General features: G+C 45.4%; 1 protein-coding gene across 10 annotated transcripts in view; it reads left to right on the top strand.

Moving 5' to 3' along the window:
* LOC120918777 (microtubule-associated protein tau-like) overlaps positions 1-27,890 on the top strand; it is a 101,160-nt gene that overhangs the window by 61,555 nt on the left and 11,715 nt on the right. For 8 of the 10 annotated variants that reach the window (XM_040330561.1, XM_040330558.1, XM_040330560.1 and 5 more), the window contains exons 5-13: positions 656-1,444; positions 9,551-9,600; positions 14,375-14,563; positions 16,365-16,470; positions 18,131-18,175; positions 20,219-20,487; positions 21,998-22,090; positions 24,343-24,424; positions 26,730-26,842. In XM_040330561.1, coding sequence (XP_040186495.1) covers positions 656-1,444; positions 9,551-9,600; positions 14,375-14,563; positions 16,365-16,470; positions 18,131-18,175; positions 20,219-20,487; positions 21,998-22,090; positions 24,343-24,424; positions 26,730-26,842 — 1,736 coding nt within the window. The remainder of the gene's footprint in view (positions 1-655; positions 1,445-9,550; positions 9,601-14,374; positions 14,564-16,364; positions 16,471-18,130; positions 18,176-20,218; positions 20,488-21,997; positions 22,091-24,342; positions 24,425-26,729; positions 26,843-27,890) is intronic. The other 2 variants (XM_040330562.1, XM_040330563.1) reach the window with 2 other exon arrangements.

Here is a 27,890-nt window from a genome sequence, read left to right on the forward strand (position 1 = left end):
TTTGTTGTATCTGTTCAATACGTGCAAAAATGCCAGTTGATCAGTGAAAACCTGTAGAGACCCAAAAGCATAGTGCCTCTGCTGCACTGAAATCCCAAGAGTCTTATCAGCCGTGCCACATTCACCTTTGTGATCCATACTTCCTCTCTTGGGTGTCAATGCTTCTTCCCCCACATATACAGAACAGGGAATAAGCGTTGCCACCCTAGGACAAGAAGTGTGTTACTGGCAGGATTTCCAAGTAAAAATAAAAAGGAAAAATTAAAACGAATGCAGGACAAAATGTAGGACTTGGTAAGCTGCAATATATTACATTGTCCTTCATTAATTCTCAATGCATGGACAATGATGATAATCTGCAGCTTCATAGTTGGCCATAAATGTATAATCTATTGAATACTGTAACACGTTATCTAAAGTTTGTTGGGCACCCTTTTAATTTTCACCTTCATATTTGGGTTTTATAGATCAAGGTTGGACATATTGGTGCCATGTATAATGTTTTATGTACATTTGCTGTATACGGTAATTCTTGGATCTCAGCCAGCCCTGAGTTAGCCGTTTTTAGATTTTTGTATAGCCAGTCATTGACACACATTCATTACATGTTTCATTTTACTGCATCAAACTTGCCCCTTTTTACCCCGAACCCCAGAAATTAAACTCTCAGCAGCCACAGGCGATTCGGAGGCACAGGAGCTTTCTGGCAGCTCTCCAGAAACAGAATCGCAACAGGAAGTGATGGACACTTCTGAAACTTCCGATTGGACCAAGAAGGAAACGCACCCACAAGACTATTGCGCTGTTACTGGAGACACATACGAAGATATCAGTTCAGGGTGGACTGGCATAAGTGGTGAGGTTACAGAACCTTCAGAAAGACCGGATAAACTGCATGACTTATCCAGGGGAACGAATGGCAAAGAATATGATCAAGATGGTTGTGAAGGCAACCACATCTCATGGGAGGAACGCAGCGACGAAGGTGGAGAGTTGGAGCAGGACATTGTTTGTTCTGGAGGCATTGGGAAAGAGTCACCTCTTGTTCTAAAGCCTCAGACAAATGGTCTAGTGGTTGAAAGCTTTACGGCAGTGGATGCCAACAAGCTGCTTGATGGTTCTGTTTTCCCTGAACTGACCGATAAACGGGAGGATGGAGGAGAGAAGCCATATGTTGACTTGGCAGCTGGTACTTTCTCTGCAGAAGATCAGTTGGTCCTCCCTCGCCCACGGCCCTCTGTGTCTGTTTACCAAGTGGAGGTCGATGCCAACAGAACTATAGACAGTGAGAACAAAATGGAACCATGTGAAGCTGCAGGAACACCTAGTGAAGAAATCTCAGGACCGCTTTCTGCAGTTAGCAGTGAGACTGTGGTGGCCCCCAGAAAAAGAATCTCTCCACATGGGTCTGGAATACCTGTCAGCCGTGTTCCTGTTTTCAGAGGTGTGTTTCCAGTTGGCTTCTAATATGGCTGGTCTACTAAAGCCTTCTGACCTCCCATGGCTGCCTTCTGCTTTTCTAACTTGCTTGAAGGACGCACATGCAGGTGTGCAGAATCCCGTACCTTCCCTTTTCACCCTTCCCCAGTATTGTTCTAGATGGTTGGTTTTGTGTCACCCATAGAGCATGACATAATTGCATGGTCTCTGTCTACCCCAACCTCACTGCATGTCTGCCCATTGTGCACATCATGTGTGCTCATCTAACACTGAGAGGCACTTAGACATTGGGTTACCACGGCTCTGCTATAACAAAGAGTTTCGGGAAAATGGATTAAATGTTTTTCTTTAATCTCTCCTTCTCTGGTTTTCATGTCGACCTAGGTGCCCTCTCCGTTCGATGATAAATCACTTGGTGTTTGAGTTAGATTCTCTTTGCTTGAAGCTGATTATTTGAGCTATAGAAATTGACAAGCCCTTTTAATCTAGATTAGCTGCCTTTAATTTAGATTAACTGTTTTTGCTGTAGTGTACGTTCTAGATGTTCGAAATCATTTATATGATTTATTTTGTTGTCGGTGGTATGTTACCATTTTCTACAGATATACCATGTGAAGGAAAAACGTCAGTTTAAAGCGGAGGTTCACCCTAAAAAACAACTTTCTACCATGCCATGCAGCATACTAGCGTCAGCTACAGTATGCCTTTATTTATTTATTTTCCCACTGTACTCACAGTTTAATCCATTAGTTTTGTTTTAGACACCCGCGGGGAGTAGGCGTTCCTATGAAGAGGGGAACATGATTGACGGCCGGCTATGGCGCGTCACGCTTCCCGAAAATAGCCGGAGTAGGACTCGGCTCTTCACGGCGCTATACGGCGCCTGTGCACATGTCTAGGAGCTGACTGCGCAGGCGCCGTGAAGAGCCAAGTCCTATTTCGGCTATTTTCGGGAAGCGTGACGCGCCATAGCCGGCCGTCAATCATGTTACTTCCCTCTTCATAGGAACGCCTACTCCCCGCGGGAGTCTGAAACTTAACTAATGGATTAAACTGTGAGTACAGAGGGAAAAAAAATAAAATAAAGGCATACTGTAGCTGACGCTAGTATGCTGCATGGCATGGTAGACAAAAACATTTTTTTTTTTAGGGTGAACCCCCGCTTTAAGCAATGTTCACTGTGTCATGCGGCTCAGAGCTATCTTCAATGTGACCATCTGCTGCCTCTCAGCAATTGTTCAATACCTGTTGGTCTAAGTCAGTGTTTCTCAACCTTTTTCCAGTCAGGGCGCCTTTGAATAATATTTTTAGTTTCGGGACACCCCTGTCCAAAGCTTGGTTTACGTTACTACGTGTTGCAGAATGCTCTGCTCTTTAGGGGTGCCATTAATTCTTAATGGTACCCAGGTTCACCATCAGGGGGGGACAGCCCATACACATGTAGGGGGCCCAGGCATCCTAAGGGGTCTGGTGCCCAGCCAAAGGTATTTATATCTGCTGCCTGCAGGCTGGATAATTGACACTACGGTGAACGAGAGTGAACCACAACTGCAATTTAGGAAAAGATTTCTATGCTATGTGACTTTTCAGTATTGGACCCCAGGCGTCACTCTAATCAGAGAAAAAGAGTTTGGGGATTCACTACATCATCTGTCTCATATAAAGGAATGCTTTGAGCTACTAAGGGTGGAGGGTTTACAACATACCATTAACCCCTAGCTAGAGCTGCACGATTAATCGCGATCTCGATTCTCCCCGCCCGCGATCTCCCCGTGGGATGACCCGCGATTCTTCTGTGTTCACCGCTGGTTCCACGTAACCAGCGTGGAACGCAAATGCCGCCGATATCGAAACCGACGTCAGCAGCCTGCGCCGCTGGATAGATGCCTGAGCTTCTCTCACAACAGTAGTTTGTATCCATGCGCCACCCAGTGGTTGCCGGCGGTGCTGCTTCCGATGTATTAAACCTTCTCACAGTTCTGTAGAACTGTGTGTATCCATGCGCCACCCAATGGTTGCTGGCAGTACTGCTTCTGATGTATAAAAAAAGACCAGTGATATGTCTATAATGTTAAAGACCATATAACTCCTATGAAAAAATCAGAATCAAAGTTTGATTCTGCTTTTTTCATAGGAGTTATATGATCTTTAACATTATAGATATATCACTGGTCTCTTTTTTTTATATATTCATATTTTCAGATAAATCGCAGGTTTATTTATTATTTTTTTAGGGGGGGGGGGGGGTTCTGGCATTAAATTTTTGAGAATCGTGATCTTTTGTCTAAGCAAAAGAATCGTGATTCTCATTTTGACTAGATTCGTGCAGCCCTACCCCTAGCCTTAAAAGGTTACGTTGAACGTGAGTGAAGCACAACTGCATTAAGTAAAGGATCTCAATGCACTACTCTATATAAATTATTATCAGTACGGGACCCCAGGCGTCACTCTAATCAGAGAAAAAGAGTTTGGGGTTCACTACATCATAGTATCGTAAATAATTCAATGGCTGTATAAATAGGAACATTTTGGACGATCTTCAATTCAATTTAATTTATAAGTCAATAAAAACAATAACAAAAAATGGGATTATAAATAAAACGTACAATTGTGTATTTCTGCATTAAATGTCCAGCAGCAGTGAAAGTCATGAAATGGGTTAATCTTGACATCTGCCATGATGTCACCAGTTAAACTTCTACTGTATGGGGGCCTTGGCCTTTAAACTATATTTGAAGCAGTGTATATCCTAGCGGGATGGAAAATAAACATTCCACTGGTTCTAAACATGAGGCATACATTATATAAAACACGATGACTGGACGGACAAATAAAATAGCACTAGCATAATCCAAAAATACACAACAGCTTAATCGTGCTAATTCATCGACCCTCCAGTGAGCGTTCTGCTATTTCTGCTGCTGCTCCTCTGTCTGGTTACCGGATATAAACTCGAGGGGAGACAGCATCAGTATGGTTATTGCTTTAACTTTAGCCATTGCATTTGAGATTTTAATAAAGGATTTGGAGAATTTTTCTTCTAGGACAAAATTGCACTGCAGAGTCCTATAATGTATACTTTTGTCCTGATTGGCTTATCTTGGTAATAAACACATTTTAATAAACAATAGGCTCAAATCACAAAGATTTAACACTTGGAAAAAGATCTATAATTTAATTATTGGACGCAGCTGAAAAAAAAATATATATTTTTTAAATAACTATCCTGTGACTGCTTTCTAAAGAATATAAATTGTAAGACTTTGCATACTTTATTGGTTTTGATGCAACTGAAATGTCAGGGTTGATGACCACTGCTCTAAAGGTTCCTTGAGCTATGGCTGGATGGCCTCCCATTTGATGGTGCCTGCATAGTTCCCGGGTACTTGGCAGAGCTGGTGGTATGACACCTATGATCTTTTTTCTGTCTGTAAGGGGGGCATTGTGACCACCACTGGTCACCAGTGTAAGGGAAGACATTCTTCCCACTGACCACCAATGGAAAGGAGAACATTCTTCCCACTGACCACCAATGCAAGGGAGGACCTTCTTTCCACTGACCACTAAGGTACTGTAAGGGAGCATATTTTTCCTACTGGTCACCAATGTAAAGGAGGACATTCTTCCCAATGGCCATCAGTTAGGACATTCTTCACAATAGCCACCAGTGTAAGGGAGGGCATTCTTTCCAATGGCCACCAATTTAAGGTAGGACATTCTTCCCAATGGCCTCCAATGTAAAGTAGGACATTCTTCCCAAAGGCAACCAGTATACAGTAGTACATTCTTCCCAATGGCCACCAGTGTAAGAGGATATTTTTTCCATTGGCCACCAGTGTAAGGGAGGCCTTTTTTTTTCCATTGGCCACCAGTGTAAGGAAGGACATTTTTTTCCATTGGCCACCAGTGTAAGGGAGGACATACTTCCCTATGGCCACCAGTGTAAAGGAGGACATACTTCCCTATGGCCAGCAGTGTAAAGGAGGACATACTTCCCTATGGCCACCAGTGTAAGGGAGGACATACTTCCCTATGGCCACCGGTGTAAGGGAGGACATACTTCCCTATGGCCACCAGTGTAAGGGAGGACATACTTCCCTATGGCCACCAGTGTAAGGGAGGACATACTTCCTTATGGCCACCGGTGTAAGGGAGGACATACTTCCCTATGGCCATCAGTGTAAGGGAGGACATACTACTCCTATGGCCACCGGTGTAAGGGAGGACATACTACTCCTATGGCCACCGATGTAAGGGAGGACATACTACTCCTATGGCCACCGGTGTAAGGGAGGACATACTTCCCTATGGCCACTGGTGTAAGGGAGGACATACTTCCCTATGGCCACTGGTGTAAGGGAGGACATACTTCCCTATGGCCACCAGTGTAAGGGAGGACATACTTCCCTATGGCCACCAGTGTAAGGGAGGACATACTTCCTTATGGCCACCGGTGTAAGGGAGGACATACTACTCCTATGGCCACCGGTGTAAGGGAGGACATACTACTCCTATGGCCACCGGTGTAAGGCAGGACATACTACTCCTATGGCCACCGGTGTAAGGCAGGACATACTACTCCTATGGCCACCGGTGTAAGGGAGGACATACTACTCCTATGGCCACCGGTGTAAGGGAGAACATACTACTCCTATGGCCATCGGTGTAAGGCAGGACATACTACTCCTATGGCCACCGGTGTAAGGCAGGACATACTACTCCTATGGCCACCGGTGTAAGGGAGGACATACTACTCCTATGGCCACCGGTGTAAGGGAGAACATACTACTCCTATGGCCATCGGTGTAAGGGAGGACATACTACTCCTATGGCCACCAGTGTAAGGGAGGACATACTTCCCTATTGGCCACCAGTGTAAGAGGTCTTTTTCAACTTTCCTCTTATGAATTTGTTTTAGCCGGGATTCCCAAAGACCTGAAATTGATTTCAAGGGTTCATCTGGGGGGAAAAAATTGAGAAAGGCTGACCTGATTAGTAGATTTATTTATTTTCAGCAAAATGCCTGTTTTTTTTTTCAGGTTCCTTAGCATTGAACGGCATTGTGTTGCGTGGTCAGTTTAGATGTACATAGTGCTTAGTTGAGTTTTCCTTTTAAAGATGGATTATGATTCTGGTTTGGTGTAAAGCAGAACATTGAACTGTAGACCATTGTTTGTCTCCGATCTTCCTGTGACTAACAATTATTTGCATGACTGAATGTTCCCGGGCTTCAGACACTTTGGCTTCCTAGTAAACAAAGCACAGTACTAATAATATGGAAGAGATGTGCGTTTCTGATCATTATAAAATGGCATTGTATTTGTGGAGCATTGGAATAGAACACCCATGTAGATGATGATAATTGTAGTTTTCTGAACATACTGTATTTAATAAGGCTATACATAGAGTAACCATGGTGAATGAATACATTTCCATTCATGCAGGTAACATTGAAGCTTTATTCTGATTGGTTATAAGGGGGTTCGCACACGTCACACATTGCCCTATGCCTTACTAAATATGCTTGAATTGAGAGCCATTTTGTGGGCAGCCTGAATATGCATCAGATTTCGTTACTAGAAAGCAGCGACACCACAACACATTCTAGGGCTTGTTTATTAAAGCATGCTAGGTGTAAATCTTTTACTTGTCTTACTGTGGGTCAGGCCTGGAGCCAACTCCATTAAATTAGGAACCGGCAACAATGCAGCTTTGTCCTCAGTCAGGGTAAGGAGGAGATGACATTTAAAGGTGAGTTGACTGCTAAATACACAATAAAAACACATACGTGGAAGTTGTTAGAGTTGCCAAAGAATTTTGTATTTCTGTCCGTCCAGTCCTGAGGTTTATAAAGCTGTGTCAGAAGACCCAGATAGAACCGTAATTTTACTTTTACTACAGTTATGTAGTTCATGTTCAACTTGGTCACCTCCCCACCCTTTGATTAGATAACTAAAGCTGGATACCTTTTTAGATTTACCTTTAACTATGTAGTGCAAGGGCCTGCCTGATTGCATGCAATTTGAAAGTGTTTAGGTTTGGCCTCATATTATAAGGTTTTGGTAAATCTAGAGGAAAGTTGTACAAGAAAATTGTATAAAAGTTGTAGTGTGTAGCCAGCTTAAAGCGGAGGTCCACCTGAAAAAAAAAATATTAAAAGCCAGACTTTTAATAAATGGACACGTGCCTGTCCAGGGTGCCCGCGATGTCGAAAGCCGAAGCCGAGCAATCGCTCATCTCTCAGCTGCCCCCGCCGCCATCCTCGGTGAGGGAATCAGGAAGTGAAGCGTTGCAGCTTCACTGCCCGGTTCCCTACTGTGCGTGTCGCGTGATGTGTCCTCGCCGGCCTCCACTGTGTTCTGGGACCTGTGTGTTTCCCAGAATACAGTGGGGAGGACGGGAAGGGGAGTGACTCCCGCAGGAGTCTTTTCCCGTAAGTCTTTCCCCTCCCAGCGGATCCCACCATCTGCTGCGCCTACTACGCAGACTCACGCCCTTTATCCCGAAAGAGGACATTGCAGTCGTGGTGGGAACAATCATCAATTCCAGACTCGACTACGCAAATGCCCTCTATCTAGGACTCCCCAAATACCAAATCACTCGTCTGCAAGTCGTTCAAAATACGGCCGCTCGACTAGTGACTGGGAAAAAAACATGGGAGTCAATCTCACCTTCACTGAGATCCCTTCAGTGGTTGCCAGTAAAAGACAGAATCACTTTCAAGGCACTCTGCCTAATACATAAGTGTATTCAAGGCAACGCCCCCCAATATCTATGCGAAAAAATAAAAGCCCATAACCCCAATCGCATTCTGCGATCCACCAATCAAAACCTACTCCAGATACCCAAAGCCAGATACAAGTCCAAAGGAGATCGAAGATTTGCAGTCCAGGGACCTCGCCTGTGGAATGCACTACCAACTACCATCCGACTGGAGTCGGACCACTTGGCCTTCAGGAGAAAGATTAAAACCCAGCTCTTCTGAGGTCAAGGGGTTCCTTACCCATGAAATGGATACAGCGTCCAGAGGCGATTCAGTTTGCATGTGTTGCGCTTTACAAGTTTCTCACTCACTCCCCCTGAAAGGTGCCAAATGTGACACCGGAAGGGGGGGGATCCGAAAAGCGAAGATTCCGTTTTTGTGTGGACCTCCCGTTTTTAAGAAGCAGCCACTGATTAATGACACGAGTTGTCAATGAGAACCCCACTGGGCAACATTGGACCTCATTTATCAGTGTTATAAATGACCGGTAAACCTAAAACAAATTAGTAAGGCCGGCCATACACAGAAAAAAATTGGTTCTTGCAACCTTGGGTTTCAGAAAAGATTCCCCCCATCATCACAGACCTTGTTGATGCGGGAATCCATCCTGCTGGGCCATTGTCTTCTCCTGGTGGGGGGAAGCCATCCTATAGCTATAGCAGCCACTAGCGATAATTGCAAGAGAAACCAGCAGGCTGTTTGTAGTTGATCGAGCCTGCCCATACACGGTCTGAATCTCAGCTGGTTCCTGCTGAACCGGCCAAGTTTTGAACTGTGTATGGGCTGCCATCGGTTAGCCATAGGTGCATGGGCTCAAGAGAAATCGTATCGATTTTTTCCCCACCCACCATAATAAGGAAAGGTAGTCCTTTGGAAAAATGAGATCCATGATGTGCAGTACATGATTTTGAGACAATTTGATTGCAGTTTGTGTTAACACTTTCAGATGTGAGTTTCTACCAGGCTGGCTGGCGAATGGATTTTATCCATGTCAGATTTCCTGGCCAGTGACGGCTCCTTCGAGATGAGGTCAGATATATCTGCACAATGCTAGTATCTTCACATTGTATTGAGATGACACCCATACTGTGTGTGTGATGCACCCGCCACATTGGATTGATAAAGAACATAATGCTGGAGTTCCTTTACTTTTTATAGCTAGGTCTGTTTTGGAAGCATAATTTCTAGTGATAATACCATTTCACCACAAAAGTATTCCATTTTAGTTTTTGAACTGCCCACAAAATGGCTTTGCGCTCCTGGGTGCAGGGTACCTTTTATTGTCTCTCCCGGGCTTCCTACATTGTGAGATCCTTCAATGACTTTTTATATATTTGACTCTTGCAGCTCACGATCAAGAAAAGCACGAACTTGATTCCCAGGAAAAAGCAGGACAGGTAAGAGAATTTCTAATGTGAAATGTAGGTGAGGGCACCTGACCGTTCAGAATTCCATAGCGGGTCACGTATAGCTCCTGAGACGTGGCTCTTGGTCCTTTTCATGGCCAATGTGCCACCTGCTTCATTATAGACCATAAGCATGAAGCTATTCAGAACATATCTGATATACATGATTTTATTAAAATGTTTTGGGGATATAGAATTGAATTTGTTTATTTAAATGTGGCTCGCATGCTAAGAGACTTTTACGTGTAAAAAGTGGCTAAAGTGAAAATAATTCTGCAGTGGGTACATTCTTATGGACCTATGGAGTCGCTTGGACACATGAACCGCAACGTCTCTCCAAGTTGAGATTAAAAAATATGTCAAAACTTTTGTTTGGAATAGAGCATGGGTGCTTAACCTGTGGCCCTCCAGCTGTTGCAGAACTACAGTTCCCATCATGCCTCCTACCCTTGGGAGTCATGCTTATAACTGTCAGCCTTGCAATGCCTTAGGCCCTGTGAACCTCCGCTTGCTCAGCGGGAATCGCTCCGTTGATCCCCGCTGAGCCGGCGGATGACAGGGCGGTCCCCACACACTGTGCAGGGACCGCCCTATGGGGGGATCGGATGAACACGGGCCGTCTGTCCGTGTTCACCCGATCCAATCCGCCAGACGGATGGAAAAGTAGGTTTTTCCTCCGTCACACTTTGGCGGATCGGAGCGGGTCGGAAGTCAGCCGGCCTGTCACCGCTGAAATGCGCGGCTCCATAGAGGAGCACGGAGCGCCCGTTCAGGTCCGCCTAAAAAACTGGCAGGCGGGCCTGAACGGGCCGCCCGTGTGAAAGAGCCCTTAAGGGGCTTGTAGTTCCCCAACAGCTGGAGGGCCACAAGTTGACCACCCATGGAATAGAGCAAGGAAGGGTTAAAACCTTCCCAATTCTTTTTTTATTATTGATTTTTTTTTTTTCCTGTCTGTGCCCCATTGAGGTTTTTAATCCCCCTCCTGTCCCAGAGATCGACCAGGAACGGACATCTCTGCGAAGTGAAAATGATTCCCCACTGAAGCACGGGTCACCTTTTTGTTATGGAGACAACTGTAACATTCTGGATTTCTGTCTTGGTGACAGCGGTCTCCAGGGCAAATGGAAAGCAGAGAGATGGCAATGAAAATCAGATGGGGGTTCTAACCCTTTTCCACTCTAGATCTAAAATCAAGGAAAGATTTGCACATACATATAATAATAATAATACAATTTAAGCCCCTTATCTCCTCATACTTAATCCCATCCCCTGTCAGTCAGCTATCGAGTGTCTTCCCGCCCTATGAAGTGGATCATAGTGCCACGATGGGGTGGGCATAACCATCATGCACTTGGTTTTGCCCAATTCGGCAGTGAATAAAAAATAAACTGTATTTGTTTTGAATTGCAGAGATAAATTGCACCCCTTCTACTTGTCACGTATGTATAATTAGTATGACCAGCGTTCACATTCTAGTGTCATTACATCTCCCTCCTGAAATGAATCTCTCCTACATAAAGCAGAGCTTCCTGTTTATAACGGAGCATCCCGGGGGCTCGTCAACAGCCGGAGTGCTGAAAATTGCCAGACACAGATTGATGCCTGTTACATCTGTTGCTGTCAATGAAGCCGTCTCCACCCAGAACCCTACCAGAAATACAGGGCCCCTCTTTTCTTCTTGATGTCATACTTTTATTTTATTTTTTTGCTCGTATTTTATTTTGTTGGCGGTTTCCTGTTTAATTTGTCATACATGAATTAAAGTGCACTGGGGGGAGGGGTTCTGCTTTGTCTAGCTCAAGTTGTAGGGCAATCATCCTGATCCTCTCTACAATGCCGACATAGTTGCATTTTTAAAAAAGATTAAAAAGACCAATGGCCATCAAGTTGAACCTCCTAAAACTCTTTTGGCCTAGGGAGCATCCTTTGCCAGGGAAAAAGCTAATATACTCCCTGGATCAAAACCCCTTAAAGTGGAGTTCCACCCATAAATATAACATTACATCAGTAGTTTTAAAAAAATGTCAGTCCTTTACGATTTTTTTTTTTTAGATGCCTTCAAAGTGTTGTTGCTAGGCAGAATAGTTAATCTTCCCACTTCCTGCACCTAGGTGCTTAATGCTTCCTAACCTACACCGCACAGACTCCTGGGAATGTAGTGGGTGTAACTTTCCAGGAGTCTGTGCATTCCCCAGTCTCAAAGAATCATGTGACTTGGACAGCACAGGTGCTGAAACCTGATCTGACACTGCTTGTGCAGCACTGAGCATGTGCAAGATTTGCAAGGCTGAAATCCAGGAAGTCATACAGTCTGGCTTCATGATGCCCACACTTAAGATGGCCCCTGTCCATTTCTATTTTATAAAGTGTCTATATGCTGTAACAACCTAACAAAACGGACCTTAGTTTACAGACTAACTTTAATAGAATACATTAAGCTTGTGTATTACAGGGGCATTTATATTTAAAAAGTGAAATTGTGGCCAGAACTCCGCTTTAAGGTGCCTCCTTCGCTCCATAATGCTGTGTACATGTGCAGTGCAACATTATTTGAATGCAAAGCACATTATAATATGTAAATGCAACACCACGCATCTGAACTGAAAAAAAAAAAAGGATATAGAAAGGCAGTTTAGCTCTGGTCTATTGTAAAGATGCATACAGTATGCATTTGTTTCGCACTGCACAACGCTCAGGGAACCCTTGCGGTGACTGGTGTTGATCAAATGCAGTAAACCCCAGTGCCACACCTAGTGTAAAGGAACCCCAAGGGTCTTGGGTGGAGTTTGGGGGTAACAGGACTGCAAAATGCGCATCAACACTTATAAATGCAATGCAACGCGCATACTAAAAGCATGCAATTGCAGGTTACTGCACATAGATTTTCAGGGCATTACCGTGCATTTATATGTGCAGTATAGTGTAAAGGGGTCCTTAGGCCGGCCATAAAGGGAGCACATTTTTTTCCCGCAACCACAGGATGCAGGAAAGAAATTTGTTAGATTCCCTCATCAGCACAGACAGTGAACATGCGGGAATCCTTAGTGCCGGTGATCTGACTCCGGCTAACGAGCTGGTTCCTGTAAGGACTGCGCAGGCGCAATCCTTGCCGACGGAAATCTCCGAACCTCGGCCGGCATCCAGGGCGACGTGGAATTTGAGGAAAGTAACCAGTCTTTTTTTTTAACATCCTCCAATCCACGGGGATGTTAAAGAATGAGCCTGGATGCCAGCCAAGGTTCGGAGATTTCCCTTGACAAGGATTGCGCCTGCGCAGTCCTTACAGGAACCAGCTCGATAGGGGAACCTTAACGACAAGTCACCGAGCTATTGTCTTCTCCTGGTGGGGGAAGCCATCACCACCGTGACAAGACCGTGATTATTGCAAGCGGCTACAGCAGCCACTAGCGATTAATTGCAAGAGAATCTAGCAATCGATCAATTAACTTGGTACATTAAACCTGCTCATTAACGGTTCAAATCTCGACCACTTCCGGCCAAAATTCGAACCGTGTATGGCCAGTAATTAGTAATTGCTACCTTGTACGTCATCCGTTGTAAGAAAATCGCCCAACCATTTGTTCATTTGTTTTTAATATGTAATATATAACCCATCGGGTGCTAAAGGGGTATGACCACGTTACACCTCAGGTCTCTAATGATCCCAAAATATAAACAGTGACTGCACTAAAACAGTGGTTCTCAACCTCAGTCCTCAAGTGCCCCCAACGGGCCATGTTTTGGGAACTTCCCTTAGATAAAATAGCTTTTCTCATTACCATGTCATTGGTATTGATTTAAAGCAGCTGTGCAAAGTAAAGGAAAACCTGAAAACATGGCCCGTTGGGGGGGTAATGGTAGTGCAGTGGTTCTCAACCTCAGTCCTCAACACGCAACCGCACATGGAGAACAATTGCTTTCTATGTGCCCTTGTGTTGATCATTGTTGATAAATGCAAGTCAACTGGCTTGGTGTAAAACCAACTAGCCTTACTAGTAATAGAAAAATCAGAGGTGGGAGAGATTGGAGTCCTTGTATTGTATGCCTAAAGATAAACCTGAAAATAATTCATGGACGTGTTTCGCACAATCAGTGCTTAGTCATGTGCTATAACTAAGCACTGATTGTGCGAAACGCGTCAGTTTTTTACCCCACTGCTTGCTGTGCTTTGTAGTGCTTTTTATCCTTTTTACACCGATAAAGGCTACCTTTTTAGGTTTATTTTGGTGTGCGGCTGTCCATGAATTATTTTCATTGATTTTTGCCTTGTGCATTGCCAGCACCCACGGTCTTTGAGGAGGACATTGATTGCTTATCCCATTTGCCTGGAGCGGCGGTCTCTTTTTCTAAAGATAAACCTGGCCTGGCTAAGAATCAAGTTCCGTAACATAGTAACTATGGTTATAGCACTGCTCACAATTTTCTTTTCCCGACCTGGTTGCTGCAAGGTCAATTGAATTGCATGCAAAGGTTCGGCTGTGTATGGTGGACTGACAGTTAGATTCGTTGTGCGGGTTACAAAATGGCCCCCTACAATGTTTTTGGGACAGCAAAACTGCTCTCCTTACAAACTGCCCCAAGTGTCTTCTAGTCACCAGTAAGTAGGGGAGAAGCCACATGCTCGTATTATAGTATTGTCATTCATGCTTTTAGTTCCTGATCAACATTCTCATACTTCATAAAGCTTTGGTTTGTTTTTGCCTTTTTTTTATTTTCACCATTTTATTTTTTCTGTTCATGTAATGTTATGTTTTACATTCTGAAGACATCCTCAACTCCATCCCTTGCCAAACACTCTGCAGCCCGAAGCTCCACCATCCCCAAACGATCCCCTTCCGCTAGCACAGCCACCCAGAAAAAACCTTCCAGCCCCACAGTCCCTCCCACGAGGAGCCTTACCCAGAGGGCATCCCCAGCCTCGTACCGCCCGCTGAGCACCCCTTCACGGGCAAAGGTAAGGAATGATCCAGCGTGAGCTAGTGGCAGAGCTGATAACACCTGCTTGATTTGCCTAGGGCTATCCTCTTCATTCTATTAACCCCACTGCTAACTTTCATTCATTCTGTCATTTTTCTTTCATTATTTTACTTTCATTTTCAACTTTTTTGTTTGATCACCGAAATACTGTGAGGAGACATAATTCTTCTAGAGAAACAAGTGTAAATTTGGGAGTACAGTTTACACCTATAAAATGGGGAAAATATGGTTTTCACTGGAACCTTGGGGGGAGAATTCCAGATGACACCGTCATTTCTTGCCCACAGGTTCCCATCCATGACTTCTGGCAGGTTGAGTCAAATGATGGCTTATTTCTCAAAAACTTCAATGGTGAATGACCCCCCATCAGTATTTCTTGTCCTGTCCAACTTGCTACAGCCAGTACAAAACCAGATGATCGAGTTGGGCTCCCTGGATGGATCCCCAATTGTGGGAGGGTCCATTTGTAGTGTATGACACCATTGTTTTGGCTAGAACACTGGACTGTCATTGTTGGAGTCTCCAAAAGATATAGAGGCAGATCCACAAAACAATTACGCCGGCGTATCTATTGATACGCCCGCGTAATTTTAAATTTCCCGCATTGTATCTTTGTTTTGTATCCACAAAACAAGATACAACGGCATCTCGGATGGATCCGACAGGCATACGTCTTAGTACGCCGTCGGATCTAAGCTGCAATTTTTCGGTGGCCGCTAGGTGGCGTTTCCGTCGAAATCTGGGTCGAGTATATGCAAATTAACTAGTTACGGCGATCCACGAACGTACGTCCGCCCGGCGTATTTTTTTACGTCGTTTGCGTTTGGCTTTTTCCGGCGTATAGTTAAAGCTGCTGTTATGAGGCGTACTCAATGTTAAGTATGGCCGTCGTTCCCGCCTAGAAATTTGAATTTTTTACGTCGTTTGCGAATAGGGATTTGCGTAGAATGACGTCACCGTCGGAAGCATTGGCTTGTTCCGGGTTAATTTCGAGCATGCGCACTGGGATACCTCCACGGACGGCGCATGCGCAGTTAAAAAAAAAACATTGTTTACGTCGGGTCACGACGTATTTACATAAAACACGCCTCCATCACAGAATTTTGAATGGCGCGCCATTACGCCGCCAAAGATACACTACGCCCCCGTAACTTACGGCGCAAATTCTTTGAGGATTAGAAAAAATAAAAATAAGTTACGGCGGCGTAGTGTATCTTAGATACGCTGCGCCCGTCGTATTATTGCGTGCAGGTTTCGTGGATCTTCCCCATATTTAGCTAACAAATTATTTTAGTCTGGTGCCCATTCATAACTTTCGATGGAGCAGGTTTTCAAGAGCTCGTAGAAATATAAGGGGCCTACACAGGTTGGCATCATCCAGGAAGACCATGGAAAGGTCAGTGTTCGTTGAATGGTCACCATATCAGAAATTATGGGAAGGCAAGTAGGGATAGAAGTCATTATGGAGTATTGTATACTCCTTCTGGGAAGTCATGGATGCGATTCTTTCCTCTCCAGCCAATCTGAAGTGACATAGGTAAAATGATTGGTTGTACAGCCTGTTTATACACTTGACATGGCTGCCCTGAGGGAGACCCTCGCCCATCCAGAGTGCCAAGTCTCATACAAGAATAGCCTGGGGTATGCTTGCCCTGTGTGAACAAACTACTTAGGACATTGGATGTAGATGGCAAGCAGATCTCGTAAAGCAGTTTTGAGTGTCCATTTTCTATGAACATTCTCTATTGCTATTAATTTCTACATTTTACAAATAACAGGATGGAGTTGAGAATGCAGGGGGTAAGCCGGCTCCCAGAGGACCCACCAGCACATCCAGAATCCCTTCAAAGACACCCACAGCGGTCCCAAAGACCCCCCCTGGTGGTAAGTCAGCTTGTTGGTGCCTACATACATATTATTGTGTAATAAAGAGGCCTGTACTATAGAAATTGTGCCCAAAATAGTCAGGTAGAGGACAAAGAATTAATCAGTAGTATTCCCTGTGGTTTCCCTGCTGTTGATCTTTTCCTAGAGATCGACTCACCGTACCTTGTTCTGCAGTATCTGTGTGGAGGCTGCCATCTTGGTGGAGGCAAGGCTTTGCTGCCTCATGTCAGAGCTTCCCTGTGATGACTGGTGATCTGATGATGACTGCTGGGGTAGTGATCAAGGGGTGGCAGATGCTGGGAGATGCTTGCACTGCAAACCGTGAGCAGCACGGTAGTGACATTACCAAATCTCACAAGACTAGGAATCGGAATGCGCAGTGCCTTAGATGATCTCACACAGCAGATATACAGCTTGGAGGCAGTGGGCAACTGCTTGAGGTTCACTGCAATTTATCAGAAGAAATTCAAAACAAAACTTATAGCTGGATTCAGGTAGATGAGCCGAACGTTAGGCAGGCGTAGCGTATCTCATATACGCCAAGCCGCCGTAAGTTAGAGAGGCAAGTGCTGTATTCACAAAGCACTTGCGTCCTAAGTTACGGCATCGTATCGTAAATGTGCCGGCCTAAGCGCGCCTAATTCAAATTGTGAAGAGGTGGGCGTGTTTTATGCTAATGAATCGTGACCCGACGTGATTTACGTTTTTAACGAACGGCGCATGCGCCGTCCGTGGACATATCCCAGTGAGCATGCTCCAAATTACGCCGCAAAGACTTGGTTGTTTCAACGTGAACGTAAATTACGCCCAGCCCCATTCACGGACGACTTACACAAACGACGTAAACATTTTAAAATTTGACGCGGGACCGACGTCCATACTTAACATTGGCTGCGCCATCTTTTTGGTGGACTAACTTTAGGCCTGAAAACGCCTTACGTAAACGGCGTATCTTTACTGCGACGGGCAAGCGTACCTTCGTGAATAGGCGTATCTCGCTGATTTACGCATTCTAGGCGTAAATCAGCGTATACGGCCCTAGCGGCCGGCCTAAATAGACAGCTAAGATACGACGGCGCCCGCAGTTGTATCTTAGCTAGATTTAAGTGTATCTCAATTTGAGAATACACTTAAATATACGACGGCGCAGATTCAGAGTTACGACGGTGTATCTACTGATACGCCGGCGTAAACCTCTCTGAATCTGGCTATTAGTTTGTACAGCTTGGGCACAACTCGTATGTCTAGATGTTCCCTACAAGACCGCACATCTTTACTGCCCAGAGCGAGTGTGCTCCATCCCCCTCCCCAGGGGTGGACAGTGCCCTGGCAGCCTTGAAGCACCTTCTGTCGCCATGGCACCAACAAATAAACTATGAAGTATTTTAAGTTGGTATCCATGTTCAGTTATTGTATTATAACAATATAATTGTACATGATGTTCTATGTTTCGTTTCCATATTACAATTTCATCAATAACGGTGTCACTAAATATGTCCTATGTGCTAGAAGAGGCTTTCATGACCACATCTTTTGTACGGTGTCAGACATTTGTTCTTGTTGGTTATCATTTTATATCTCACATCAGACTTGCCACCCTGGTGGCGGGCATTGAAGGCAATGTACATTAATTTGAAAAATGGTTTCCTGATTACAGGTATAGGAAAAGATCAGAGAAAGGTGCCATCCGGCCTGGGAAAAGGTGAGCGCTTAATAGATTGGGTGTCATTGTGATGAAGTATTGCCGTCACCTATTTTATTCCCCATCAATTTACACTCATTTGGCATACCTTTGGTGACCACACACACACACACACACACACACACACGATCATTCAGTGCTGATAAACTTAATTAAAAATCCCAAGCTCTTTTACTGTAAAAAAAAAACAAAAAAAAAAACACTTCAGCCCCGAAGGAATGACCAGGCTATTTTTTTTGCGATACGGCACTGTTACTTTTAACTGACAATTGCGCGGTCGTGCGATGTTGTACCTAAACAAAATCGTTGTCCTTCCCCCCCCCCCCCCCCCCCCACAAGAGCTTTCTTTTGTTGGTATTTGATCACCTCTGTGCTTTTGAATATATATATATGGAAATTTATGGAAATTTCAGAAACGAAACCGAAATAAAAAAAAAATGTCAGGCCGAAAATTTACTTTTTTTTTTATAATTGTATGTTAAAACACCACCCCCCACCTCCTGACAGCTCTTGCCGCCATCACCTCCTGCACCTACCACAATCGGCTCTTGCCACCATCACCTCCTTCCCCACCACCTCCTGCCAGCATTACCTCATCCACCTCCTGCCACGGTGCCACCATTACCTTCTTCCACCACCACCTCCTGCCACCATCACCTACTGCCACCACCAGCTTCTTTATTACCTTAAAGCTGTGCTGGACATGGCTGGGCTCTGTGCTGGGCTGTCACTGCTCCGTCCTCTGCCTATGGCGAGTGCAATGCACGAGCCAACGAGTGTCACTGCCAAAGTGTCCCTCCTGACTTGATCGGCTATTCAAAAATGGCGCTGGGTGGCGCCATTACGTATCTGCTTATGCGCCGCCCGGCCGAGCGGATATGAGCTTTCCCGAGCCGGGCTCGGGAAAGCTCGTATGCCCTCGGCCGGGCGGCGCATAAGCAGATACGTAATGGCGCCACCCGGCCCCAATATTGAATAGCCAATCGGGTCAGGAGGCAGTGACACTCGTTGGCTCGTGCAGAGGAAGGAGTCGTGACAGCCCAGCAACCATTTTTTTTTACGGGCACCCGATGCCCGTATCAGCAATTTTAAAGCTGTTTCGGCATGTCGCCAAAACAGCTGTTTTCGGACGATAAAAAACAGAGATCCATGTTTCTGCTTAGCAGAAAAACAAGATCTCCATCTTCTCCCCTGTCAGAATGGCGATCTGCCTCTCTGGGTAATGACATCCTATGCATTAAGGTGAAAAAACATCTGACAATACAGGCCCCCCAAGCCCCCCCCCCCCCGTTTTACTTACCTGAGCCCGTTCACCTGCAGCGCTCAGCCTGGTCGTTGATTGGCTAGAGTGGATGGATTGAAAGCAGCGCAGCCATTGGCTTGCGCTGCTGTCAATCGCATCCAATGACGCGGCGTGCCGGGGGGCGGGCCTGAGTGATACGGTGAGTGGCTATAGCCCCGGCTGTATCACGGGAGCGCGCCCGCAAGAACTTGCCACCATGCAAGCTCTCTCGCTTCAAGGTAGAACGTTCTTGCAGGCAGGACCAGAGACAGCTGTAGAGACCCCCAGAAGACGAGGATCAGGGCCACTCTGTGCAAAACGAGCTGCACAGTGGAGGTAAGTATTACATGTTTTGTTATTTAAAAAAAATAACTCTTTACAACCCCTTAGGCTCCACAGTGAGTATAACAAGCATTCTTTACTGCATATACAGACAGATTGTTATTGTTGTGGGTTTAGTAACATTTTAACTGATTTCTTTTAGAGGCACTGCTTACATTTTTTTGGAAGCGACATGGTTACCTTAACCTATCACTGCCTGGACATTAAAACAAGCTCCTGCCTAATTATAACAGCTGGAAATTAGTTTGCCTGTTTACTCCCAACTACATAGTAGAATTGATTCAGGCAGCCATAAAGCCACCCTGGTCACTTCTACATGGGCAGGACAGTGCTATAATATTCCAAAATGTCGTTATTTCTAAATAATATTTAGAAGTTGTAAAAAAAAAAAAAAACTTCCAATTTTTCTTTTGCTTCAGCTGAATCCCCAAAGTCTGGCGACAGAAGTGGATATAGCAGCCCCGGATCTCCCAGCACTCCCACAGGTCGTTCCCGCACAGCATCACAGATGGTATCCAACCGGGAACCCAAAAAGGTTGCCGTTGTGCGCACTCCTCCTAAATCTCCTGCTTCTGCCAAAAGCCGTCTTCAGCCGGTCCCAAGCACAGCGCCAATACCAGACCTGAAGAACGTCCGATCCAAGATTGGCTCCATCGATAACATCCGGCACACGCCAGGAGGAGGCAAGGTATCTGAGCATTGTCAGGGGTCTGTTGGTGAACATTTCATGCAGATTGAAGGATGCAGAATACAGAGGGGTTGGGTAGGAAGGGCTGTATCAAGGTGGAAGTGTTGGAGAGAATTGAGGCCATTGGGTATTAAAGTGATAATAAAGCTTAAAATGTTTTTTACCCCAACGCATTGCTTGCATCAAGGTAAAAAAAATAATCCGATTCTCTTCCTAATGAAATCCCAACATTACTGTATGTGTTATTTTTTCACTTTTTTAATTTGCCCCTGGGCTCCGCCTGCATGCGTCCGCGGTGCTCGCTGGGAACGGAGCCTGGCACACAGAGCAATCAGACAGAGGACACAGCCCGCAGACATCGCAGGATCCTGGAGACAAGGTAAGTAACCTGGACCAGGATCCTGAGATGCAATCCCGAGTGTGACTCAGGGTTACCGGTGATGGTACTGAAATGTAACTGCAAGCCACACTTGGGATTACCGCCAGGGAGGTTAAAGTAGTATTCCACAATATACCCACCAAATCTTAAAACTGCTTCCTCCCCTTCCTAACACCCAAACTGTGTAAGAAATATCTGTATACTAACCTATTTTCAGGCTGCTCCGAGTACGATCACGTGATTGGCTCCCCTGTGTCCGCTAGCCGCAGCTTCATGGGAGAGGAGGGAGCCCCGATAATGGATGATGTCACTCCTTCCCGAAACTCTAGCCATTGTGGAGTGCTCTTTCTTCTCCCCCAGTAGCCGGCACTGGCTGACACAAGGGAGAGATTATGTGGCCAGACCGCAGTGGTCTGAAAATAAGGCAAGTATACAGATCTTCCTTCCCCAAGTGATGTCAGGTGTTGTAATGCATTTTCGAAAAAAGATTTGTGCATGTCCGATAGAATAATAATCAGATGAAATATCGTGATCGGCTCTCGAAAGCTCTGTACTTCCGATCCGGTTATCGTATGATCGATTCGGAAGTGACATTTTTTTTGTGCGATTTTCGGATTGTGTGTATGGGCCACTACTGGAATTTTAGACAGCTGTGTATCATTTTTCTTTATCAAAGCAGATTTGCTTTCGGTTTACATGCTTTTCTTTTGCATATACATTAATTAAATTTATTTTTGCCAACTCTTCTTCCTGTCCTCCACCTGGATTGGTGGTCAGGCCACATGGGCCCATGCCCAATGAGACTTGGGTAGCATTGGCTACCCTTATAGTATGAACTAGTACAATGGTAATAGTACTCACCCAGCTGTCAGTTTATTACTGTAGAAAATGATAAAAATTAAAAGCGATAACAAAGACAACTAGGGAGGAGGGAAGGAACTTTGTAAAAGACATGCTGATTGCCATATTTTTTGTTGTCCACCTTCTTCCTGTCATCGCATCTGATCGCTACATTTCCACATCTCTCTCTGCATCACGCCACGCCACTCACCACCCACTTCATGCCATCTGCTGCCCGTTTCTTTTTCTGCTCTGTTTTACCACCTGCGCCTACCTGGTTCCCTCCCGCAGGTCCAGATTGTCCACAAGAAAGTTGATGTCAGTACTGTTCAGTCCAAGTGTGGATCCAAGGAAAACCTGAAGCATGTCCCTGGGGGAGGAGCAGTGAGTGACGCACTCTCTCCGTACAGATACACTAACCGCCAACCAATCAGCCGCCATCATGGGCGTCCTTTTCTGCTTGTTTGCTGCACTTTAATTTTTCTCATTCTGGCTGCTTGCACCCAACACTGACACACTGTAATCACTTCCTACTGAAAGCAGAGATTTTACTTTTACAAGATTAACCAGTGTCTTGGAATAACAGACAATTCATTATATAAAATATATAACATGTACAGGTTCTGTATGCTGCATTGCATGCAATTGTGCATATGGCTTACAGTGTAAGAGAGAGCGCACTTAAAAAACAAAAAAACAAACACAATTTATAATAATACAATCGAATACCATTTAAAATCATTGTCTATGTGCGCAGCACATTTTTACAAAACTATGAATAGACTAGTTCTGTCTTTAGAGCTCTCTGAAGGAGATGCGGCTGTATTCTGCGTTGTATTAAAGAGTAATATTTAGTTCTGATTTCATCATTTGCAAGCTTTGATGTAAGACAATCTAGAGCAGGGATATGCAATTAGCGGACCTCCAGCTGTTGCAGAACTACACGTCCCATGAGGCATAGCAAAACTCTGACAGCCACAAGCATGGCACCCAGAGGCATGATGGGACTTGTAGTTTTGCAACAGCTGGAGGTCCGCTAATTGCATATCCCTGATCTAGAGAGAGGTTGTTGGGGTAACATACATGCCCTTCTATCTAGAAGCAGGAGTCTCCAAAGTGCCAGCCTTCCAGCTGTTGCAAAACTACAAGTCCCATCATGCCTTTGCCTGTGGGAGTAACGCTTGTACTGTAATTGTCAGCCTTGCAATGCTTCATGGGAATTGTAGTTTTGCAACAGCTGGAGGGCCGCCAGTTTGAGACCCCCTGATGTTGACAAATTTTGGCCACCGCTCTGCCATCCCTTCTGTTGTCAGGAGGTGGCAGCTGTCCCCCTTTTTTTCCTAAAATCCCTTAATGGGCTCTCTTGTCTTGTTTTGTGTAGTCAAGTAGTAACCCCCTGTTTCTTAGCAAAGCCTGTTCTGGTTCCCCCCTGTTGATAGTTATAGGCTCATTCCTCTATTGAAAAATCCCTCATTCATTTTGGTAACGCTTCACAGCCTATTGGGGGGACTTTTTGTCCTTAAAAGAAAAGACGTTTTGATGGATTTCTAGATCCTGTGATGATGAACCTTGTCACCTCTGATATTTTGGAACTACATTTCCCATGATGCTCAAGCACTCTGCAGTGTAGGTGAGCATTATGGGAAATATAGTTCCACAACACCTGGGGTGCCAAGGGGTTCACCATCACTGCCCTAAGGCATCAATAATCAGTTACCCGAACTTACCAGGTTTTTGCCTAGCGCAGAAGCCGCCATTGAAGAGTTAAGCTGCAGTGACATCTGCTGATAAAATCTGGTATTGCAGCATAATTTTACACAAAGGCTCTCTTAAATACTGTATTTTATATGAAAGTTTGCAGTGTGAATAAGATTAAAGGATCTCGGAGTATGCCTGCAATACAGGGATCCGCATCCAAGTCAAGAGGAGCTTTCCACCTAATAATAACACACGTTAGATTTTACAGCTGCATTCTCTAACCAAGGGTTAGCATTTAATGGACTTTCTAATCTTTGCGAATGCATTCTTAATCTTATCCTGTAAATAGAACTCTCTTGACTTTTTATTTTTTCCCCCTGTAAATTGCACCTGTGACCTACACACTTTTATTGATGTGGCTATTATATGGGCTGGATCCATGACTAAATCTCTGCAGGGGATTGATGATCAGGGCCGGCCTTTGGGGTGTGCGAGCTGTGCAGCTGCACAGGGCGCCATGGGCAACAGGGGCGCCGTGCGGCCATCGCAGCTCGCAAAATGTGAGTTGCAGCAGGGCCGGGCGGTCGGCGCTACCACTAGGCGGATTAGGAAGGCAGCCTCCTAGGGCGCACTGCCACCTAGGGGCTCCGCTGACTCTTGCCTCACCTCTTCCTCCTCATTGTCACTCCCCAGGCAGAGGATAGCCTCTTTGTGTATGTTTAGGTGACCAGGGGGGAAGATGGGGGCGCCACAGGATTAGCTCGCACAGGGCGCCTGAACACCTAAGGCCGGCCCTGTTGATGATGCTGTAGTTACACCACTTCTACTGTGTTTAGGTGGCAGATGCACTTGGATGCCGGATCGGACACTAAATTCTTGAATAACCGCTGGCACTTGTTTGGTGTTTATTACTAATATTGTCTCTTTGCAATCCTCAGGTGCAGATCACACACAAACCAGTTGATATCTCACGTGTTACATCTAAGTGCGGATCTATGGGCAATATTCATCACAGGCCAGGTACAGCCCTCTTTTCAGAAACGCTAGTAAAAGTTCAATGCCAGCCAAAAGCTTTTTTTTTTTCTTTTTAGATTGGAATAGTAGGAGGAAGGGGACAGGGATATGCAATTAGCGGCCCTCCAGCTGTTGCAGAACTACCAGTCCCATGAAGCATAGCAAGACTCTGGCAGCCACAAGCATGACACCCAGAGGCAGAGGCATGATGGTACTTGTAGTTTTGCAACAGCTGGAGGTCCGCTAATTGTAGATCCCTGGGTTAGAACACAGAAGACAAACCCTGGTAGAAGTTCTGATTGGTGACATTTTTCACTTCCTGACTACATAGGTAGTTGGGGGCAAAACTGTCCTTTATAGGGGCGCAGCCAGCAAGAAAAATCTGCTAGATGCAAGGGTCTCCAAACCATGGCCCTCCAGCTGTTCAGGAACTACAATTCCTGTCATGCGTGTGAATGTCAGTTTTTCAATGCCTCATGGGAAGTGTAGTTCTACAACAGCTGGAGGGCCATAGTTTGGAGATCCCTGTTTGAGACTCCTGTTTTAAACCTCTAAGTGGTGGCCCCTCCAGCTGTTGCAAAACTACAAGTCCCCACCATGCCCTTGCCTGTGGGAGTAACGCTTGTACTGTAATTGTCAGCCTTGCAATGACTCATGGGACGTGTAGTTTCGCAACAGCTGGAGGGCTGCCAGGTTGGGACCCCCTGGTTTAAACTCTCACTTATGTTTTTAGCCTCTCCTACAGGTTACAAGATATTTGTATTATGGGTCCCATTACCTCAAAACTAGCAAGAGAACTTTGCCCTGGCAAGGCCAACTGCACAGGCTTAGCCAAACTCCTATTCTGCATACAGAACGAACTGTAGAAGCCTTGTCTACGCTGCCTGCTCATCTTATAGACCTAAAATGGGCCATGCTTCCAGCATTGGCATCAAATCCCCACACCGACCTATGGAAAGTTACTGTGTAGGCAACAAGATCTGAGCACCGGGGTGGTAAACACTGCAGGCTATTGCCACCATATATGAGGAGGTAGGTCCTTAGGGAAAGTTTAGCTTACAATGGAGGGTAGAGGGGGGGTATGGTTGTTGTTGTGTTGATGGGCAGGAAGGGCGGTTTTGTTTTTTGTAACAGTTTGCTAATCGTAAACCGTTACATTTCTGTTGTAGGTGTCACAATAGAAGTGATATTTTTCATGAGCTAGACTAGTGATGGCCAACCTTGGCACCCTAGCTGTTTTGGAACAACATTTCCCATGATGCTTAAAAGGGTTGGAAAGGAATTTTTTTGATTTCCCTAAATAGCTTCCTTTACCTTAGTGCAGTCCTCCTTCACTTACCTCATCCTTCCATTTTGCTTTTTAGGCCAGGTTCACACCAATGCGAATTGAGTGCGGCTTAAACCGCATCCAATTCGCAGAACATTTTAAAATACATTGTTTTCAATGAGGCTGGTTCACATATGTGCGATGCATTCGCACTGTGCATTGCAGTAAACCTGTGTGCGTCTTTTAGGCATTGCAGTGCGGCTCAGGTGCGAATTCAAGCCCATTATCTTCTATGGGTACGCAGCTGATTCGCAGATGTGTTCAGTTCTCTTCAGGAATTTCTCTCATTCAGCTCAATACACTTCTCCCCCACTCTCCTCTCACCCGTAACTTCTCCAAGGTCTCCAAATTCGCATCTAAAACGTTGCTAATCTGCTGAACACTTCTCTTATCTCTCTGCAGGGATAAGAGAGCTGAAATTCGCACCACATTAGTGTGATTCTGGCCTAAATGTCCTTATTTCTTCTGAGAAATCCTCACTTCCTGTTCTTCTGTCTGTAACTCCACACAGTAATGCGAGGCTTTCTCCCTGTTGTGGAGAAAGCCTCTTGAGGGGGCGAGCAGGAGTGTCAGGATGCCCACTAACACACAGCTCCTTTCTCTATCTGCAAAGTAGAGAGTGTCCTAACTTGCCTGCTCGCCCCCTCAAGAGGCTTTCTCCACACCAGGGAGAAAGCCTCGCATTACGGTGTGGAGTTACAGACAGAAGAACAGGAAGTGAGGATTTCTCAGAAGAAATAAGAACATTTAAAAACAAAATGGAAGGATGAGGTTAGTGAAGAAGGACTGCACTAAGGTAAAGGAAGATATTTAGGGGATTTTTTTTTACCTTTACAACCCCTTTAACTACACTGCAGAGTGCATGAGCATCATGGGAAATGTAGTTCCAAAACATCTGGGGTGCCAAGGTTCTCCATCACTGAGCTAGACCCTTCAGAAGTATGTCCCAGTTTTCTCATCACTTGTCCTTCTTCACTGTTACAGGTGGAGGCAACATAGAGGTGAAATCAGAGAAGCTGGATTTTAAGGAGAAGGTCCAGTCTAAGATTGGCTCACTGGACAATATTACTCATACACCTGGCGGAGGGACAAGAAAGGTAATGTGTATCCCCCTTTCCACCAGCAGAATGAGATTGTCCACGGCTGCTCCCTTTATCATGTGAACATAGGCAGAGACCCTATGATGTGATCCCCCCCCCCCCCCCCCCTTCCAGGCTGTAAGGGCTATGGCAACCATTTACCAAGGTGTTTGGTACCTTGTAAAACCCCTAGAATTATTAAGATGTTGTACTTTAATCTCCATCTTCCAGGTCATGCTTGCTCAACCTATGGACCTCCAGCTGATGCAGAATTACAAGTCCCATCATGCTCTGGGAGTCATACTTGTAATGCCTCATGAGACTTTTAGTTCCGCAACAGCTGGAGGGCCACATATTGAGCACCCATGTTCTAAGCTAGGCGGTCAGGATTAGTCTATCTATGCTATATCGAAGGATGAGCTCCGGCGTGTTCGCAGAGCCCACCACACTAATCACAGGCAGTGAGATATTGTCCGATGCGCGGCTGCAGAGATCGGGAAATGTCTCGTTGCCTGTGATTAGCGCAGTGCAGACTTCCTGGCGGAGCTCATCCTTGGCTATATCAATACCCATGCCTTTCAGCAGGAGGTGGGTGTTTTTTCTTGTGGAGAAAAAAATGGACCCTTCCATACCGACCTGCAGCAATCCCAATTAACAGCTATTAAAGGGGTTGTAACTGTTCGTTTTTTATTTTCTAAATAGGTTCCTTTAACCACTTAAGGACCACCGCCTGTAGATATACGTCCACAGAATGGCACGGCTGGTCAGATGGACGTACCGGCACATCCTGTACATCTACCCAGCCGTGGGTCGCGCGCCCGCGACCCAGTCCGAAGCTCCGGGACCCGATCGCCGCTGGGGTCCCGCGATCGGTCCCCGGAACTGAAGAACGTGGAGAGCCGCGTGTAAACACGGCTTCCCCGTGCTTCACTGTGGCGGCTGCATCGATCGTGTCATCCCCTTTATAGGAAGACACAATCGATGACGTCACTCCTACAGCCACACCCCCCTTCAGTTGTAAACACACACTAGGTGAAACATAACCCCTTCAGCACCCCCTGTGGTT

Source organism: Rana temporaria, chromosome 12 (assembly GCF_905171775.1).
Source record: "Rana temporaria chromosome 12, aRanTem1.1, whole genome shotgun sequence".
Classification (NCBI taxonomy): Eukaryota; Metazoa; Chordata; class Amphibia; order Anura; family Ranidae; genus Rana; species Rana temporaria.